This window comes from Bemisia tabaci, chromosome 2 (assembly GCF_918797505.1).
Source record: "Bemisia tabaci chromosome 2, PGI_BMITA_v3".
NCBI classification, from domain to species: domain Eukaryota; kingdom Metazoa; phylum Arthropoda; class Insecta; order Hemiptera; family Aleyrodidae; genus Bemisia; species Bemisia tabaci.
The window spans coordinates 78,694,710-78,715,870 of NC_092794.1; the positions used below are offsets into that span (position 1 = coordinate 78,694,710).

The 21,161-nt window shown below is 36.7% G+C and overlaps 1 protein-coding gene across 4 annotated transcripts in view; it reads left to right on the forward strand.

Moving 5' to 3' along the window:
• The window catches only part of nudE (Nuclear distribution protein nudE), a 98,574-nt gene that overhangs the window by 56,392 nt on the left and 21,021 nt on the right, over window positions 1–21,161 (forward strand). For 2 of the 4 annotated variants that reach the window (XR_011899195.1, XR_011899196.1), the window contains exons 6-7: window positions 5,677–5,759; window positions 16,821–19,421. Coding sequence is in view for 1 of the 4 variants with exons in the window: in XM_072296377.1 (XP_072152478.1) it covers window positions 5,677–5,759 (83 nt within the window). In the remaining 3 variants the exon portion in view is untranslated. Of the gene's footprint in view, window positions 1–909; window positions 1,060–5,676; window positions 5,760–16,820; window positions 19,422–21,161 lie in introns of all 4 variants that reach the window. The other 2 variants (XR_011899197.1, XM_072296377.1) reach the window with 2 other exon arrangements.

Consider the following 21,161-nt stretch of genomic DNA (forward strand, 5'->3'; position numbering starts at 1 on the left):
AGCTTTGCTCTCATGCTTATTTTCTGTAGCCAGTTTGTATGCTTTTTTCTTCTTTTTCTTTTGGTCAATCCAAATTTTTTTTTCATTTGACAAGAGTTTTGCTCATTAAAAAATGTATTTAAAAATTATTGACAGAGATCGATACAAATCAAAATTATACGCTATTGCTCTGAGGGCTGTAAAAGCAAGTGCTCAATTATTCAAACGCAGATGATGATAATATTCTCTAATAATTGATTAATGATCCAGTTGAAGTACTTTTTACGATGAGGATCTTCTATTTCTGACCTCTCCATATAGGCTTTTCATGGCACATACGTTGTTCCAAATTGGGCCGAAAAAAGTAGTTCCATATTGAAAAATGTAGTCCAATTATGTGAAAGCGGTCGATTTGCAATTGAAGTAGGCAAACCTCTTTTAGGTTAATTTATCCCTTTTCTTTTTCCAAAAAAATAATTTTTACTTGTAATATAATTTATTTATTGTCCTATTCTTCTATCTAGAAAGTGACAAAGAATTCCAACGATGACATTTACAATTTACCTATCAGGAATTCTAGATGGGGAAATAGGTCTCTCTTCTTCGAAAGATTTGTTGAATTTATTGTTGGGGCTTCTTCGAATCAAATGGAAAAGTTTACGTATAATAAGAGTCAGATATTAGTGGATTGTTCTCCTATTAATTTTTCAAAAGATTTATTTGAGTGTCTGTATTTTATTTTCCCTGCAGTTGAACTTTGTAAATTTTTTGTGCATCGTCTTTCCGCCTATGCATTTTTATTAAGTGATTCTCCATAGCTTGTATTCAAGTATCGTTTGTAAATAATAATCCTTATTCAAGCTCTAATATTGTTATTTTATACTTCACTATCCTTTTCCAATAATTGCCTTTCTTGCTTCTTGCATGCAGCATGGCCAGTTCATTTCCCTAATTTCGATGCGATTGCATGCAGTAGTCCTCACAGTTGTCTGTCAGACTTTTCAAAGTTGTCAAATTTCTTCAGAGAGCAGTGAAGAAATTCCTAGGCATAGTTTCTTCCGCAGCTCATTGTGAATACAGGTATTACTCCGATTTGTAACATACTGGTTTCGATCCATAGGGGCTAAACTCACGTTTTACGTGGTGACTTAAAAAAAAATTGTATCCATTAAGAGTAGAGTTTGGCTTAAAAAATATTTTTACCGTAAAGATCGCACCAACAGTTTTTCTTAAGGCCATTCCAACAAAAAGGATTTGAAGATTCTTACCACTAATTTAACTTCGGAACTCATATCTGCCATGCATCCCCCACTTTTTGAGGTTCTTTCATTTCACCATTGTAAACACTCCACAGCACGTTTTAAACACTTTTAATGCAGTAAACATACCACAAACGATTTTTTTGCGGAAATGTCAACTAGAAGGCCTACTGATTGAGGAACAATAAACCGCGAAATCTGTAGTTTGGCCGTTTTTGAGAAAATGCGATTTTTCGCTTTATGGGCGGGAATTTCGAGTCAAGGCGCTGAAAAAGTCAAGTTAGGCTGCTTTTGCGGCTCGAAAACACATATCCTATACATTTTTAGTCAATCAAGTGTCAGTAGATAGCTATTCGTGCATATTGCCCAAAATTCATATCTTTAAATCCACGACTTTCGGGTTTTTGGGGGGTTATTCAAGGAGAATAAATCCGAAAAAAAGAGGGTTAACCCGGAACAAATTGCGTAACAAACTTTTCCTATGTAAACGTCTTCAGTAGGTCCTATTGAAGAACATACCAAAAGTTTACTACGGTTCGATCCCGGAGCATCCCCCCAAATTGCCTACATTTCAAAATGGCGACCATCATAAGGCCTCTGGGAGTTCGATTTTTTAAAAATACGCATACAGTGTCATGTGTGGTGTCGATTCCAATGTTATTTTGGTCGTAGATTTCAGATATGAAGTCAAAAAAGTCTCCCGGTCAAAAGGGGGTACCCCAAGTCCAAAATGGCAGTCAATTTTGAAAGACAAGAGGGTGGATTTTTAAAAAGTTCGCGTTATAATGCAAGTGAGGTATCATTTCTTATGTAATGTTGGTCATAGATTTCATTTATGAAGTCATAAAATCCCTCAAGTCAAAGGAATTGCTCCAAATGCCAAGATGGCGGCCAGATTTGAAAGGCAGGAGCAGAGACAAGAGACCCTCCACTGGCCTCCTAGCGACAGGTGGAAGCTTTTACTTTCGGGGTTTCAACAATTCCTTATGGACAATTACTAGGGAGCAACAGTCATCATCCTAGTTTCGGCTGTTGACTTACCTACATGGTCAATGATGAGCTTCGGATGACGTCATGAGCCAAACAACTTTCCCAAACGTCGGCCATTTTCGGCTTGTTTGCAAAACGAAACTGCCAATACGTTGTTGAACATCAACCATGTAGGTAAGTCAACAGTAGAATGCTGAAGTCTCAAAAGTAAAAGCTTCCACCATGGCCAAGATACTAGTGGAGGGTCTCTTGTCTCTGGGCAAGAGGGTGAATTTTAGAAATGTTTACGTGACATCTCTAGTAAAAGTGAATCCACCTGACGTCAGGCTATGTTTCATAAACTACCCTGAGTCAGACTGATATCAGCCTGAATTATTCACCCTCCTGCCTTTCAAATCTGGCCGCCATCTTGGCATTTGGAGCAATTCCTTTGACTTGAGGGATTTTATGACTTCATAAATGAAATCTATGACCAACATTACATAAGAAATGATACCTCACTTGCATTATAACGCGAACTTTTTAAAAATCCACCCTCTTGTCTTTCAAAATTGACTGCCATTTTGGACTTGGGGTACCCCCTTTTGACCGGGAGACTTTTTTGACTTCATATCTGAAATCTACGACCAAAATAACATTGGAATCGACACCACACATGACACTGTATGCGTATTTTTAAAAAAATCGAACTCCCAGAGGCCTTATGATGGTCGCCATTTTGAAATGTAGGCAATTTGGGGGGATGCTCCGGGATCGAACCGTAGTAAACTTTTGGTATGTTCTTCAATAGGACCTACTTAAGACGTTTACATAGGAAAAGTTTGTTAAGCAATTTGTTCCGGGTTAACCCTCTTTTTTTCGGATTTATTCTCCTTGACTAACCCCCCAAAAACCCGAAAGTCGTGGATTTAAAGATATGAATTTTGGGCAATATGCACGAACAGCTATCTACTGACACTTGATTGACTAAAAATGTATAGGATATGTATTTTCGAGCCGCAAAAGCAGCCTAACTTGACTTTTTCAGCGCCTTGACCCGAAATTCCCGCCCATAAAGTGAAAAATCGCATTTTCTCAAAAACGGCCAAACTACAGATTTCGTGGTTTGTTGTTCCTCAATCAGTAGGCCTTCTAGTTGACATTTCCGCAAAAAAATCGTTTGTGGTATGTTGACCGCATTAAAAGTGTTTATAATGTACTGTGACTCCCTTAAGACAAGTTTCTGCCAAGTCTGGATTAGAATTTTTTAAAATGTTTTTGAGTAAAACTTGAAGGCAATCATAATTTGAAATATCAAAAGCATCAGTTATAATCAAAAACTATTAAGTCCATTCTCTGATGACCCTTCGATTCTGTAAGAAAGTTCACCTGCCAGGACCCAATCGGAAATGGACATGTTATGTTCCCAACTTTAAAAATTCCCATAAAGAACTACCCACATTGTCTTACCTAGGACATACGGGTAGAGGCAATCTAAGTAGGGGGAAAATGACCCTGGAAAATCCTCAGGATCCTCCATGGGAAAGATGACATGAACGGAAATCCGAAAAGTTTCAAACCTTTTTTGCATGTATCCTCCACAAAGATGAAAACCGTTCAGAATCTGATCAAAACAAATTCTTTTTGTAATTCTATGAAAAAGCATCCTGTCAACTATCCTTTTTTAAACGCAGATCCAGATAAGAGAATGTGCCTTGCAAGATCGCTTCTGGGTTGTAGTACAATTTTGAACGAGTTAAAGTTTCCATCCTGGTACGAAAGGAACTCGGGAATATTTCAGAAACCAAATTTGAGTTATGATTTTGCACACAAATAATTAAATTAAAACTAAATCACACCCTGTTTGCCTTTATAATTCAATTTTTGAGGAGTTATTGAAGTCTTATTTGGAAGATAGGTTTACAAGGTCAAATTGCTGCAAAAGGAAAAAGAAAAATACCCGTTGGGACAAAGTTTTAGGGCATTGAAATTTCAAGCTAAAAATTAAAGGTGTAGGTTGACTATTTTAGATCAAAGACATAACGTGACAGATCAAAAATTTTAATTTCTCATTTGTGTCCAATATCTCTTAAAGTGGAATCATTTGATTATTTTATGGTTGAAGTTCATTTCATTTGCTGTCAAAGTTCCAACTTATATCCAGGTATAGTAGCTTTTTTGAAGCTTTCATATTCCTGAAATCGAGGGAGGGAGAAGAAACCTGTTAATCTCTTGAATCTTTGTGTCTTACAAAATAAGGTTTTTCCTCTCGGAGTCTCCTCACATTCAAAGCACATTTTCAGTAAGGGGTGCAGCAAATTTTGTTTGCCTTCATATCATGATATCTGGCCTTGTTTATCAGGCACAAACTTCAGTTTTAGGCATAATGGTGCTTCTCATCTTAAATGGTATCATAAATTTTAGAAGTAATTCATCTTTACTCAACATGGAAAGCTTTGCAGAATACGTTTTATTCAGTTGTTCGTTTTTCACTCACTGAAGAAAATATATATAGCGGAAAAGCAGAGAAATTTTTCTTGCACAGTAATAAATTGTTAGAATGGGTATAAAGCAAAATAACCAGTGGCATAGAAGAAAGGTAAACCATTTATGATTCATGGCAAGAAAAAAAATAATTCATCGAATTTTATCGTAGTGTCAGGTCTCAAAATCGATAATATGCCAATAGGGTTTATCTCATTCAAAATTGAAAGAATTTAAGATACCTAAGTAACTAAGGATAAAAGCCTTTCTAAGAAAATGGACCGAGTGGCAAGTTGCAGAAAAACAAAACGCAGGTATGAAGAAACTATCTGGGAAACAAACCTTTTTTTTTAAAAATATCGTTTCAATGCTACTAAGTTATGAAACAGTGTCTCACCACTAGTGCGATTGGTAAGAAGTCTTCTTTTTATTAGTTACTTCTATTTTATTTTCATTTTTTTCAAGTTGGGGGAATCAGGGCATTGACCCATCACAACAATCCACTAAATTAGTATATTAAGTACAATTTATGAAAAACATGATTCAAAGTTCAAAGTGTATGATACTGATAAAAACATATTTTCCTTCAAAAGTTAAAGTCCAGTTTCAGCCTCTTTTCAATGTCTTTCTTTAACTCTCTCATGGAATTTTAGAGCTGTGTAGGCGTATGCACCATTTTTTTCTCTTTTTTTTCAGTAGATTGTAAACTGATGATTATTATTGACTTCTATTCTTTTCACTACCTAACATCTTTTACTCGCCAGTTTTTATTTGTTGTCACTCATTTGATATGAAAAATTTCTAAACATATTTTCTCAAGCTAATACTATCCAGTTATCAGATCATTTCACTTGTGTAGAATCTGATTCTGGTGCAGACAATTTAGTAATTTTAGTGAGTCCCAAACCTACCAAAAAAATTCCAATTTCCATTGAATAAGCGTCACCCTCTCTCTCTTATTTCTTTTCTCTTTGTTCAATTTCAGGTTATGCTGCAAGTCCTGGTATTACGACGCCCACAAAAATTTCTGCAATGAATATTGTTGGCGATCTCTTACGCAAAGTTGGGGTGAGTGTTTTTATTTCTTATGTTATAATTTACGTATCATTAATTCATGCATTGTCAGTCATTTTGTTTTTATTTTTTTATGTAGCATTTTGTACAATGCTCTGAGTTCGTTACAAGGTAGGCTTTCGTATCCCCAAACCTGATAAAGATTTAGGTGATAATAACTTTTTTCCCGCGGAGAAAGCAAAAAATGCTTTCAGTCTGACAAACATTTTAGTGAGAAATGAGTTGTCAGCTGCATTACTGATTGCTGTACTGCAGTCTTGCACCTGTTTAAGTCAGTTTAGGATCTTGATTCCTTTAGATTCAGATTGGGGGAGTTAGAAATGTGATTATTGTTCATGTACAAGCCAAAATAAACTGAGCGGATCCCATGTTTAATTGCTTATTTAACCGTTGATTTTCTTTGTAAATGTATTAATTTTATCCAAAATTATGAAGGATACTCATTTATCATGAATTTAGTTCATAACCATTGTAAAAATTCAAAAAAATTTTTGACTTCCCCCAAAATTCTTTTTTAGAAAAAACCGTTTTTGAAAATAAAGTCTTATTTTGACCCTAAGGACTCGCTCCTGCATTCTCGCCGTTTAGCTCTTGGACACTTTGTATATCTAAGTGTTGGTATTGATACGTCACTATTTTGGTCGATGCACTGTGGGCCAGAGGTGCTGGTTGCGCGAGAATAATTGATATCTCGGCTAAATCCGAACGAAAATCACTAAGTTTTAATTTGAGGGGGTTTTTTGGGTCGCTGAACTCGAATTTGATATCAGATTTGTTCAAAAATTACAAAAAAAGTATTTTATGTGGATTTAAGCTAGTCCGGTGATGATTCCTTTTTTCGAGCAATCGCACTGGGATTAGAAACCATTTCAACGCTGGAGAAACTTTCAAAAACAAAATTGAGAACTTGAAAGTGGCCAAGAAGAGTCTGGAAAATGATCTAATATTGTTAAAATTAGAAGAATAAAAGACGAGAATGTTCACAGAGGAACGCTTCATATGTTAATTTTTTTGTTCTGTATTTATTTGTCACTGTCTCCTCGCTTTATTGCTTCTTGTAGGTTACCATGTTTAAATGAAAAGAATAATTTTGTTAAGTAATGCCCTGCATGGTTTAACGATTCTTTGTTTTGCTGTTGTAAGCTATCAAGTTGATACTGACATGATTGTCAGAGGATCAAAGAGGCATTCTATGAATTTTCTTCAGAGGCGCTAGGCATGAGAATGGACAATAATTACTTACAACGTTTAATGGAAATGACGGTCAGCTGAACAGTATCTTTTTACCACTCTTGCATTTGGTGCAACATTCTTGGACTTAAATCAATTCCGCCCAAATGTTTACCAATTATCGGCTAAGCTCAAAATTCAGAAATTTAAATAATAATAAAAAAAAAAGAAAAAAAAAGTTTTATACCAAACCAGATCTGAATTCAAATATCCACGGACTTGCCGTCGATTGAGCTAGTCAACAATAGCAGCTTTTAGTGCGATTGAAATCGTCAATACATTTGAGAAGCACAAAAACCGTAGGCGAGTTGCTGTGATCGTGTGGTATGTGAAAAGACACAATTACATTTAGGAAACCAAACGTCATAAGTGAAGCAGCAGGAAAAAATTTGCCTTAAGGTTAACTGTGCCATGGGTTAGAAGGGTTAGTTCTGCATTAGTTGGCACAAAGATATAACTGAAAAATTCCGAAATTTGACCACTTTGCAGCATTTAAAAGTCCGAGGGAGAAAAACAAGTTTTCCTAGTAAATAGCAGTTAAAGTTTGTCTGCACTATTACGTATCTTAAGGAACGATCCACCTTAAATGCTTACATTATTAATAACGCAAATCATGGCTTGAAAGATTGACCCAATGCCCTTCAGAATATTACATGAGGAATTATCATCATCGAAAACTAATGTAGTGTGGGTTTTTTTTTACCCTCTAACTGTTTTCTGATGTACTAAACAATGGGTCTGTTGCACCTATTTTTTTTAATTCATTTTCTAATAAAGTGCATCATTTTGAGCTTCATGAATTTTTCCCAGAATTTTTGGACCCCCCAAACACCCCAAAAATGCTCATAAAAGTTCAAAAAATTTTGGCGGGAAAATTTAAAACTACAAATGACGGGAGAGTGAAGCCATTTTGTGACGTCACAACCAACACCCCACGTTTGTTTATTTTACAAATACACGAATTTCCCCATAAGGAATCAAGAGGCAAATTTTCAAAAGGAATTATCAGACTGTTGGAGGCCGTATTCATCAAATTTTCTTGCGATAATAGACTCTTTATACTCCCTAGTTGATAAAAACATTCCTAGTAAATAAAAACATCCCTAGTTACTTACAAATCGCGTCAGATGATTTAATTATTTCCGATGTATCAAAGCATGTCACGAAAGTGAGGTTATGTTTACAATCTTATCTGGGATACATATAAGTCCTCTTTTCATGGTAAAACTCTCATGTAGTTTTGAATGTACTCTGAATGTAGTTTTAGGTTCCTTATTCCTAGAAACTATCTGCCGTGGCATGATGCAGCTTTCTGAATCTGATTCATTGGATATTGGATCCTTAGATTCTACTTTTTTGCATGAAATGTGTCTCGCTCAGCTGCGCTAGCCGACTAGCTGAGGGACAACGTACTCATTTGAAGATATTTACTTGTTTAAATCTGTCTGCTCATAAGTAAATAAGTTGAAAATACCATTAATTTTACATAAGGTAAGATTCTCTGCCAACCAAGCACCAGCTATGAACTGTTGGAGGTCCTTAATCACCCGCCCGGTTGAGGAGTTATTACCCCTCCGATCAGTCCAGTGCCTGTTTGGATGAATGTATGGTATTTTAATAATTACTTACAACTAATGATGCAAAGAGGATTTACAAAAACTATACAGGTATGATATCAGGGGTAAATATTTAAGTCAATAGTTTCCATCATATCTTTAAAACTTCCAATGAAAGATAGCTGTTGCAGTAAGTGCAGGACAGATTAGGAATACCTCACTCATACATCATTTGCACTGAAATACTGGGACCGTAAGTCATCATTAAGAGTCAAGTAATGAATAAAAACTTGGTTTTACACAATATATCCAATACATGCGTTGATGTATTTGAGCAAACAGCATTAACTTGACCAGCGAAACCCCCTAAAGGGAGACATACATAACCACACTTTCGGGACTTCCTTACATGTATTAAGCTTTTATATGATGCGATTTTAACACATTCGTAGATAAAGTTGTAAAGTAGAGGATGTGAAGAACTGATATCTGCAAGAAAATTTGGTGAAATAAGTTAAATATTGACCGAAATTCGTTTTAGAAAAACGACTTTGGATACCTCATGGTATGGGGAAAGGGAAACACCACAGATTAGTCCAGATCGCTAACATCCAGTCTAGCCAATGCTTCAGAAGCGTGAGTAATTTTTGCTACAGGTTAGGCAACTTTAGAAAATTGATGGCACTACCAGTAGTGAAAGAACTTGACCAGATCGAGAGAAATTTCCTATTGAATCTGATTATAAAGCTTGAAAAAAGTATAAATAGTAATGTGTAATAATGGTTTTTGATCAAATAAGATTTTATCAAGTACTGTTATGCTAAGTATTCTGTTCCAATATTCTTACAACAGTTGGTAGCAATTAACTGCTCTCATGGGGGCCTGGCGGGAATTCAAAACTAGGAACCAAAAGTCTCATTTTGGCAGGATTTTGCTTTAATTTTCGGTTTCTAAGGCTTTAAACTTCAAAAATATGATATATTATAATCTGCAAATTTTTTCAATAATGTTATCTACTCAGTATACTGATGAACTCTGATTTGTTTATTTCCACCGATAAAGCACAAAAACATAGCCCGATTATACGAATAAAGAAGGAGAATTAATTAAAATACGGGTAAACAAGGCTAAAAATTATTGAAACACTTAAAGGCAGGACGTTTCGAGCTGCTACCAGCTCATTTTCAGCTGCAAAAACAAGTAAAAAATTGAGTGGCGACCTGACCCCAGCCGTTATTATGAGTGGTTACGTGATAACGGCTGAGGTCAGGTCGCCACTCAATTTTTTACTTGTTTTTATGTGTTTTTGCAGCTGAAAATGAGCTGGAAGCAGCTCGAAACGTCTTACCTTTTAGTGTTTCAATAATTTTTAGCCTTGTTTACTCGTATTTTAATTAATTCTCCTTCTTTATTTATTTCCACCTTAATTATTTAATCTGGAAATATTGAACCACATAAATTCTACTGAGAAACTAATTCTTGAATTCTTCGGAACGTTTCATCCCACAAAAATCTGAAAAAGAAGTATTCTCCCGCCGAAAATCTGCTGAAAATAGCCAAAATTTCAGTTTTGGTTCCTAGTTTTAAATGCCCATGGATTTTCCCGCCAATGGCGCTCACAAAACTACTCACGCTCCTCCGCCGATGTTAGCGATCTGGACTAATCTGTGGGAAACACAGGTGCGTCGAAACGGCGGGAAATAAGATTGCAAGTTGTGGCGTAGACGACCAATGAGAGGCCTCGGTTGGAACTTTGAACTTTATTTAGCTTCTGCAGCTTTAATATCAAACTAAGAGTGTTTTTAACCACACCAACCGTTTTCTCGTGAAAATTTACATAGGATTGGCTCATTAAACTCCAAATCCCTCCTGAGTGCAACAGACCCATTTCAGTTTTCATTTAAAGGCGCATTTTGTCCTGCTGCGTCACATATAATACCCGTATGGTAGTATTAAGAATTTCACTTACGGAAAAGAAGAAAATTATGAAAGACAGAATGACAGACAGATTTATAATGTCGTCTCATCTGAGAACCTTTTTTGCACTTATTAAATACGAAAAAATGTGGCAACCATGGAAAAAGTGCGCACCCTCAAAAGCGTATCAACTCAATTTCATACTATTATTACTATTCACTCGGAAGAATTGATTTACTGTTCGATATCTAATACATATATGTGAAACAAGAACTTAATCCTATTTTTGGTGAGTCAACTTTTTTTTAAAAAAAATTTAAAAAATGGGTTTCCCGCAGTTTCCCGCAGCAAAGCTGTGGTGCAAATGAATGTTGGGGATTTGAAGAAAAAGTATCTGGCGTTAAAACTCTAAAGAAACTTAAAGAAAAAACTGCAGAAAGCTTTTTCGATGGAATTTTTAAGATTTATTAGGCACATTTTCTAACAAGCTTTTTGGACAGTGAAAAGTGCGCAATGAAAAAAGTGTATACATCAAATGACAGCTCTTTCTTAGGAGAAGAAGTCCTAGTGAACAAATTTTCATCCTGCACAACCGCTGAGCGGTGATAAGACCTTACACGGTTGCAGTTCAGGACGCGCTTCCATATATTATACGTGGAAAGTGAGAGGTACCCAAGTTCCCCCCTCCAACATATCGCTGTTGGGCGATTATTCGATGAAATTTTGATGAATCCTTATCCCTTAGAGAGGCCTTTTAACGAATTCCTCATCATTAATACAATACTGGACACTCTTAAAAACGGTATTTTTACCTTAAAAACGGGCCTCCCTGGCCCACAGTGCGATGCCAAATCTCATATTCACATTCTGACTGCTAAAATTATCACTGAACTGAAAATCAGCAGTGTTTGTTCTAAAACACCTCTCAGCTACAGCCTTGATTTTCATTCGTAAGTGCAGAGACTGGACCCCTCAAAGGACCTAGGGGTTTTTCTATAAATATCCTAAAGAAGCTACTTTTTATTCTGATGCAGAACTAATATCCTGATTTCATTCTTGAAAGCAAGTTTCTAAAATAAAAGGTCCTCTCCTCCCTCACCCCAGAAGTTTTATTTTTTTATTTCATTTATTTTCTTTTCCAAATTATGTATAATATTCAGCAAATTTTGTCACTGAACGTAGTTTAACAGCGCTCCTGCTTTTTCCGATGAAAATAATCAATTATGGGAAACTTTCTCTTGCACTGTAAATAACTGTAAGTTTTGCCTCTTTCACACGATGACATTTTACCTGCCTGTTTTTTAAATCTGCTGTAATCTGTAAATTTCAATATTTATGAATGCCTGGGTATTATTTTGTCATCAAATTTTATCATAGATTCATTCCGTTTTTTATTTTTTTCAAACCTTATTTGTATAGGGGCAATAACTTTTTATAGGCTTATTTTCGTCATGTAGGAAAATCGACAAGATCTGGGTGGCAATTGATGCTATCTATGAAAATAATAGGCTGTATAAAATTTGAACCAATTTGAAGCATTTTGAGTAGATGCTCAAAGGGATCAAAACTAAGAGGCAAAATTACATTGGTTTAAATGGGCGGCAAAACGCCTGATCTGCGAAAATGGATCTAAAATGCGCTTAAATGAAGAAAACCTGACCAGCTCTTAGAGAAGCATCTAGGGGCCCATTTAAAATCAGAAAATCACACTTTTGACCCATGAGTGGGGACAGGGGGGGTCACGGCAAAGCTGGTTTTAAGGCGCCGCGCCCGCAGCCAAGTGATCGCTTTTGAGAGTTTCTGATCGAACTCAAAATAAGTTTTCCGAAGTTGAAGAGGCAAATGTATCCCACCACTTGATGAGAAATAATGTATAATAGTTGTTTCAGCCCTTGAGAACTATACTTGGCCCTTTACAATGTTGCCTCACGTATATTTCTCAAGCGTGGAACGAAAATGGAGGATGTATTTTATCTTGCACTCGAGTAATCCCCCCCCCCCCACCTTCACCCATGGGTCACAAGTGTGATTTTTTCGTTTTAAATGGGCCCCTAGATGCCTCTCTAAGAGCTGGTCAGGTTTTCTTCATTTAAGCGCATTTTAGATCCGAAAAACGCATTTTCGCAGATCAGGCATTTTTCCGCCCATTTAAACCAATGTAATTTTGCCCCTTAGTTTTGATCCCTTTGAGCATCAACTCAAAATGCTTCAAATTGGTTCAAATTTTATACAGCCTATTATTTTCATAGATAGCATGGATTGCCATCCGGACCGCGTTGATTTTCCTACATGACGAAAATAAGCCCCACCCTAGGGTAACCCCCTCGTTATACTCTGTTCTAAGGGCTTTACCTACTTATGAAGTACCAATAGGTATATCGATCACAATAAGGCTTTGCATAAGTCTGTAAATGATCTGTAGAAAGTTAGTAATTCGTTTTTCCAAATCCTGCACATTACATTAGACATCGTAGTGAATCTGGTCGAAAGTAATAATTCAATCCCATGTGAATACCTAAATGAAGGAATTGGGAGTTAAAATGGACCAGAACCTGAAACAAAATATAATAGAGACCCTCTATCAGTCAACTAAACGTGTTCACTAAACAGAAACTTTTCCCGAAAAGGCATCGGTTTGTTTGCTCTTAATTCATTGAAAAAGAGCGCTCGAGATGTGAAGAATATTCATTGAAGATGCCCTGACTTCTTTGACAATCTAAACCTAATAACTACATAGGCTGTCCCAAAACAACTTCCTATTGACCTTGTCCTCAAGAACTATACAATTTATCGACTTGCAATCTGTAGAAAACTCTATAGTAACTCATTAGCCTTAGGACAAAACCAAGATGAGCTCATTTGGTTGAAAATTGACAGGTCTACAGTGATTTTACGGGGGCAAGCCATTTTGATTTCACCCCTTCAGGATTTTCAGTCCTCTATGTTGGTGCTATCCTCATTAAGTAAGTAAGTAAGTAAGTAAGTAAGGCCGAGCTGGCCGGCGAGGCGCCCTCAAGGGGCCAAGCACGGTGCGCTTGAACTCACTTTAAATGCGACTTGAATGTACATCAAAAATTCAAGTTGGAGGTTGTAGTGGGGTACTCCCTGATTGGTTTTTGGGCAATTTCGAAATAGGTTGTCGGAGCTCCTCGAAAAATAATCGCATTTTTGTGGTTTTTTAGGGGTAAAATAGGAAAATTGGCCTTAGGGCGACAAATTAAACCCCCTCTCCCTCATCCTTGCACTGACCGATCTGAATTTTTAGTATGTTTTCACCTAGTATAAGATGTGACTTTTCTTAAATTTTCATGCCCATTCACAATTTTTTGCCCCCGCGGCAGCGTTGCCAAGTTGCGGACTCCAAAATATCGCATTTGATGATAAAATGAAGGTTTCGAAGTGTGATTTCCATTCAAATTAAAAAATTCAAATCGTAGGATGTAGTAGGGTACTGCCTGATGGGTTTTTGGCCAATTTCGAAATGGAGTGTTTGAGATTTTTGAAAAATTATTGAATTTTTGTGGTTTTTTAAGGGTAAAATAGCACACTGGGCACGGGGCGGCAAATTAAACCTCTTCTCTCTCATCCTTGCCGTGACCGATTTGAACTTTTAGTATGTATTAACCTGGTATAAGATGTGACTTTTCTGAAATTTTCATGCCCATGCAAAATCTTTTGCCCCCGCGGCAGCGTTGCCAAATTGCGGACTCAAAAATATCGAATTTGATGATAAAATGAAGGTTTCGAGGTGTGATTTCCTCCAAAATTTCACGAAAAATGTGCAATTTGAGAGTTTTCGATAAGATTAAGCATATTTGAACAATTTAAAGTTGCAGCGTTGCCAGCTTCACGATTTAAAATTCGTCAAAATGATCCAAATCGCGTTACAACCTCAAGGTCTGGATTTTTATTTCGTTTAGAGTACAGAAGAACCGTAATGACCAATTCTAAACGAAATAAAAATCCAGACCTTGAGGTTGTAACGCGATTTGGATCATTTTGACGAATTTTAAATCGTGAAGCTGGCAACGCTGCAACTTTAAATTGTTCAAATATGCTTAATCTTATCGAAAACTCTCAAATTGCACATTTTTCGTGAAATTTTGGAGGAAATCACACCTCGAAACCTTCATTTTATCATCAAATTCGATATTTTTGAGTCCGCAATTTGGCAACGCTGCCGCGGGGGCAAAAGATTTTGCATGGGCATGAAAATTTCAGAAAAGTCACATCTTATACCAGGTTAATACATACTAAAAGTTCAAATCGGTCACGGCAAGGATGAGAGAGAAGAGGTTTAATTTGCCGCCCCGTGCCCAGTGTGCTATTTTACCCTTAAAAAACCACAAAAATTCAATAATTTTTCAAAAATCTCAAACACTCCATTTCGAAATTGGCCAAAAACCCATCAGGCAGTACCCTACTACATCCTACGATTTGAATTTTTTAATTTGAATGGAAATCACACTTCGAAACCTTCATTTTATCATCAAATGCGATATTTTGGAGTCCGCAACTTGGCAACGCTGCCGCGGGGGCAAAAAATTGTGAATGGGCATGAAAATTTAAGAAAAGTCACATCTTATACTAGGTGAAAACATACTAAAAATTCAGATCGGTCAGTGCAAGGATGAGGGAGAGGGGGTTTAATTTGTCGCCCTAAGGCCAATTTTCCTATTTTACCCCTAAAAAACCACAAAAATGCGATTATTTTTCGAGGAGCTCCGACAACCTATTTCGAAATTGCCCAAAAACCAATTAGGGAGTACCCCACTACAACCTCCAACTTGAATTTTTGATGTACATTCAAGTCGCATTTAAAGTGAGTTCAAGCGCACCGTCAAGGCAACTGGCAACTGCTGTCGTGCACCCCGAAGTTGGACCGTGCTCCTTAACTTAACTTCGTACTATTGACACATTGTGTATCCTCTATATTCCCGCAAGGCGCAGCGGCCGTCTGATAGGCAACGGAAGGTGTTTTCAAAGACTGTGGCAGACGCTGCAGAGCACGGACTTTCGGAGCACAGCCATGCCTCCACCGAGTTGGACTGTGTTGTTGCAATCTACACTGATAGGTAGCGCTGGCAGTCGCGCACACTACGAGTGATTACCGATTTTTCACAACCCAGTCGAACTGTGCAGACGGATTACTTACTCGGTGACTATGTCCCTCCCGCACCTTGTTACCTCGAAGGGTCAGAGTATTGGAGTGGCATAGTCATCCACAGTCACGATGACTGATATTTGAGTGTCCTCAAATATCAGTCACCTCCGAGGATTGAACCCGGGACCTCAGTGTTGGCAGCGAACTGCCTTGACCACTACACCACTGAGGCTGACTGCTACCCTCATTATCTAATGAGGGTAGCACCAACAGATTGCAACATTTTATGAAATTGGCATCAGCTATATTCACCTAAGATTTTTACCCCTCGGATCTGTCACCGGGACACCAAAATAATTTTCCAACACCTCTTTTCTTTAATCACCCATGGCAGGTTAGTGCTGCTTGGATAGTCAACAATCATGAGACTTTTCGCGACTGACCACATAACTCGTCCTGTAGAACTTAAGAAGGAACAGCCCTTAAGCGCCAATCAATATTGTTTGTAGAGGTTTAACTACTACTCAAACTTTAGAATGACAGAGGCTTATGAAGAGTTGTAGTTTGTGCCTTAATTACCCTATCCTAATTGCCCATTATCTGGTGGCATGGAGTTTTCCTTAAAGTGCTCGACGCCGAAAAGTTATATGATTGCTGACAGTCCTAATAATAGTAACCTGCTACGGGCCATTGAAGTGGAAAAGAGTGTTAAGTATTGATTGTTATAGTGGCTCATTGTAAGTGTTAAAAATCTTTAGTGTATGGATCATCAATGATACCGAGTTCATACAATGTTGCGGTCTAGTGAGCGCCAAAACGACATTGAGGACCCAAAATCCTGGAGGAGCAAAATCAATATGCCCTCGTGAAATAGCTGCAGATCTGTCAAATATCAACCAAATGAGCTAATCTTGGTCTTGTTTTAAAGATGATGAGTTGTTTAAAACCTCCCACTACCAGTATGATGATAATGCTCATAGTTCTGGAGGACAAGGTCAATCGACAGTTGTTTTGGAACAGCCTGTGTACAATGAAATGCTGCAGTAATGAATGGACCAAGGAGCAGGACAAGTATCGAAATTACTGCTTCGTCCTGATGTAAAAACCATGTTCCTTTTTCCTCATTTTGTTTCTCTCTCTTCTCCCTTTTGTACTATTCTTTTCTCGTTTGACTTTGTTTTTGCTGTTTTTCTCAATTTTAAAACTCATATATTGATTTTATTATTTTTTGTGTGATGTGGCCTATAGCTTGAGAAATGGCTGTGTCCAGACTGCTCAAGAGTCAAGTGCATTTGCCAAATAACCGATCATGCCTCTGTCCCACCGTCCTCATTCCTGAACAATTCCTCATTTAATGGAACCACCCGTTTTCAATCTACGCAGACCTCTTATTTAGATCCTTTTCTTAAAAAAACATGACAGTTATTCATTAACATAAAGTTAAAACTCAGGGTGCTCCTAATCGCTTTCCTCACGATTCTAATTTCAATAATCGAAATTGTCCTTTGATACCTTTATAATAGGTTGGAAACTTTCCTAGGCGTGATGTAAACTCTGTCGTATCTTCAGTAAGAAATTAACTACTTATTTTTTTAGTAATAAATTGGGTTACATTATTATTCGGCTGCAAATATCCCTTGTTTTGTTTTTTCTTGTCATCATAAGTATTATTTTAATAAACATAACCCAACAAACCTAGTTTTTAAATTTAATTTCTATGGTTTCACCACTGTCAAGGGCTGATTTTACCATTATTTGGAGCTGTATTTATTGAAAGAATGTTCAGATGTCTTATCAGATGTAACAGGGGAAAAAACAGAAACATTCAAAAAGTAACACCTATAAGTAGAAGAGCTCTTGGCCTTTTTCTTCTTTTTCCTTTTAATGAAGAAGAATCCAAAACCAGTCATCTTAGAAAGTTCCAGTAGTGAAGGCTGTCTTTTCTCGGCAAAACGAAGTCTATACTGTCATTCTATTAAGTATGAGGGTAGAGATTGGTGTGCATTATTAAGGTCTCGAATATTTATTTACCTATTTATTCTATTATTTATTCTTACGTCAATTTTTCTGAAAATTCCTTCATAACTCATCATCTTGAGATGCTTCTTGCTGTAAAAAAAAAAAAAAAAACAATAAAAAATAAATAATAGTAAGTATGGAAGTAAGTATCTCGGTTTTGCTGAGTGGGCTCTCAAAATTTTTGAGCAGTTTGATTTTAAGCTCTTGGTAAATCCCATTTTAGACTCCTACTCTTACATCAAAAGTGTTTACCTAAACACTGAAGGTCCTAGCGCTCTCATCACTGAAGAGTACCATGTTCTGATTCACCTTGCTCCAAAGTTTCTAGCTAAATTCAATTAAAATTTTCTACTTGACTTTTCTTAAAATTTTGTAGTGGTAAATACTACTGAAGCTTGTAATCTTACATGCATACATTTTTAATTTTATAAAATTTCATGAGTTCCTTTTATTTCAAAGTGTCGTTAGTGAGACATTAAAAACACTGATTATTTTTCAGTCTATCAAAGTTTTAAAGTGCACTAACAATTTATTAATTTAGTTGTAATAAGTAAGGAAGCCTTATGAACTTAACTTTCAGATCGTTCCCCCTCCCCACTTCCCTGAAGCTGGGTTTTCCTATGACCTCCATCTGACGGAGGTAGTCGCAATGCAGTGCACCCTGTACCTTGCGCCAGGCCAACAGAGCCTCCTTGCGCCAAAACGTTTTCTTTGAATATTGCGGATGCAGTTGCGCTGTTTGTTTCATGAAGAGTTGCAGAAGTATTTTTTTTTTCGTTTATAACCTTTAAAAATTAATGTTAGCTATCGAACAAATTTCTCATGATGGACGCCGTCTCCAAATTAAATTAAAAGATAATTGCCCATTCTGTTGAACTTCTCTCCTATTTTCCTCCAGAGGGTCTCTCGTGTTATCCAATTCTTATGGTCTTTAAGTATAGTGTCAAATAGTATGGAGTGTTTAGAAACCAATGCGGTCAAGGACTCCTCTTTGCCCTTCGAGAGTTTTATTAAATATTTAATATTTGTTTATTATATCTTGGAATATTCGCACAAACAAAGACAACAGAGACAAGCATTGGAGATTACCATGCAACAATTCCTATCGGGAGGAGGTCCTCGGAAAATCCGGCTTAATTTGTTCAATTACATAAGGAAAAGGAAATATACTGCTCTATTCTTCTAAAATTCCTCTCCTCATTTCTCTAATTTCTGAAGAGAAAGGAAGAAATATGTTTCATTTTTAGAATATGCAAACTTTGTAGGTGGATTTAGAAGGTTTGAATGTTTGCTCAAATCAAAATAAGTAACTTTTTAGCCATGATGTGTGATGTAGATGGAAGGTGTAGGTAATGAAATGACAGACTTTTGAGTAATATCCAAAGGAGCCACCATATCCTTGGCCTTCCAAATCCCTACCATGGTTGATAAATGTTCACCAATGAACAATTGTTCCAAGGAGTTGTATTTTTCAATCACTTAAAAACAAAAACAAAAAAAGAAAACTTTTGTGCCTCTCTCAATGGTTTTTATCTCAAAGGTTTATAATTCTATGGATTAGCATCTTTTTGAATTTTAGTGAGAACTGCTTAACTTGTGATAAATTGTATTAAAATCCCAGCTACATTCTTTGCCTGTATTAAGCCTCCAAAATTTTAATCATAAAGTTGTAATTTTGTAAAAATAGTTTACCTTGCAGCGTACATCAATTATCATTTTTGCTATCATTCATAGGAGTTAAAAACTTCCCTTCCTTTCCCAGAATCCAGTCCCATCCCTTATGCTCATCGGTCTCGTGTTCAGCCGTCTAATGGGTTCCATCATTTGCAGGTCCGTTTTTATTTTTTGAGCTCTTTCTACTAACCTTCATTACTTGAAGCCTGACACCTTTTCTTTTTTTTCTCTTTTTTGGAAATCCCGACTTTGATTTGTTGTTACTCTATAAGAGGGACAAGAAATCAGTATGTTAGGCAACGCAGCACCCCTATAATGGGTGATTTCACGATTACAGGAATAGCTTAAAGGTACAAAACCTCTAAAATAAAAAAGCATCGTATTGAATTTTTTATCCTCCCTTTGAAAAGATATTAAACTTCCTTTTTCCCGCTTTTGTACAAACAATTTTGATTTTGTACCAAGTTATATTAACGAACTATCAAGCCATTTAATCACGTATCATCTTCTGTAACTGGACTTCTGGAGATCCTGTCAAACATGGTAGTACCATCAAATTATGTCGCTCATGTATCCAACGCTCGAAATTATGAAATGAAAGGGTAATGAAAAAGATCCAGCAATTCTTGAAATATTCGGTAGAGTTAATGCATTCTATCTTTTGTTCTAAAACGTTGTTCTCTTCTAAACCTAGGGGACCTCCTTTCAGTTTAATGTTGTTAATTGAGGATCTGGAGGCCTGAGGAATCAGTGCTATACCCCTCATAATCACTAGTTTTCCTACAAAATGAAGTTTAGCTTGTTGATAAATCCGACTTACTAGTAGTTTTCTCATATACGCTTTAGTGAACAACTTGACGACATTTCTAAAACTCCCACCGTTTCCATCCAGCGAGTTAAAATTTGCACTAAATGTTAAAACCAAACTGTGTTGCCAATTATGGCGGTACACCTTTCCAATAATTTTTCTGGCTTAAAAATCAATATCGCTATCTTCGCGAATATATGGAACGTTTTTGGAAAATATTGTTGAAGATCTGAGAATAATTACTATTTAATGGCTGAAAATTAACCTTCGCACGGTGTGTTGGAACAAGTTTAAATTTTGTGACGAGTCACAGTTAAAAATTCCTCAGGTTCTTAAAGTGTCTACTGAGTCATTTAAGCCAATAAGAAAAAATTCTGTCCAGTTCCTGTAAAATAAATTCGATTTAAAGGTATTTTTGGGCTAAAATAGCCAAATTACCATAGCAAGGCCCGTCATATTATTTAAAAAAAAAATTCTTCCTCGATGTAATGCCTAAGTTTCTGAAATATGCACATTTTAAGCCTCCAAATACTGAAACTACCAATTTTAACCACATGGAGAAATTTGGGGGCCTAAAATGAGCCCCCAGAGCTAAAAATTGCATACATTTTCGAAAACTTCGGATTTTCAGGGGAATGTTTTTTTTTTTTTTTTTTTAACGTTGTTTTTTCTACGATCCTCAATGAGTAATTCTGAAGGGCATTTCCGATTACAAAATTGACATTTTGACTGTTCAGGTGAGGGGGGAGGGGGCATCAGGCTTTGCTTTGTCTTTCTCACAGTTTCTGCAAACGCTTGAAAATTCCCTATTACATTGGAAGTCCAAAATATCCCTTTTTAATTCCTTAATTACTGCTTCTGATATTATGAAATATGCAGCAGGAGTTACTGCCCCTCTCCTTCTCACTACGAGTTGCATGTAAACCTTGATCTTACTGCGCGCGCTACCGGATCCCTTTTTGCGTGATGGCAGCCCATTATATAGGAGATCTGGTCATTTCCAATGAAAGATGTGGCGGTCTTTAGCATTACACATAAATGGACGTGTTTATACTACAAGGCACTATGCGCGTAAGGTGTGCATGCAA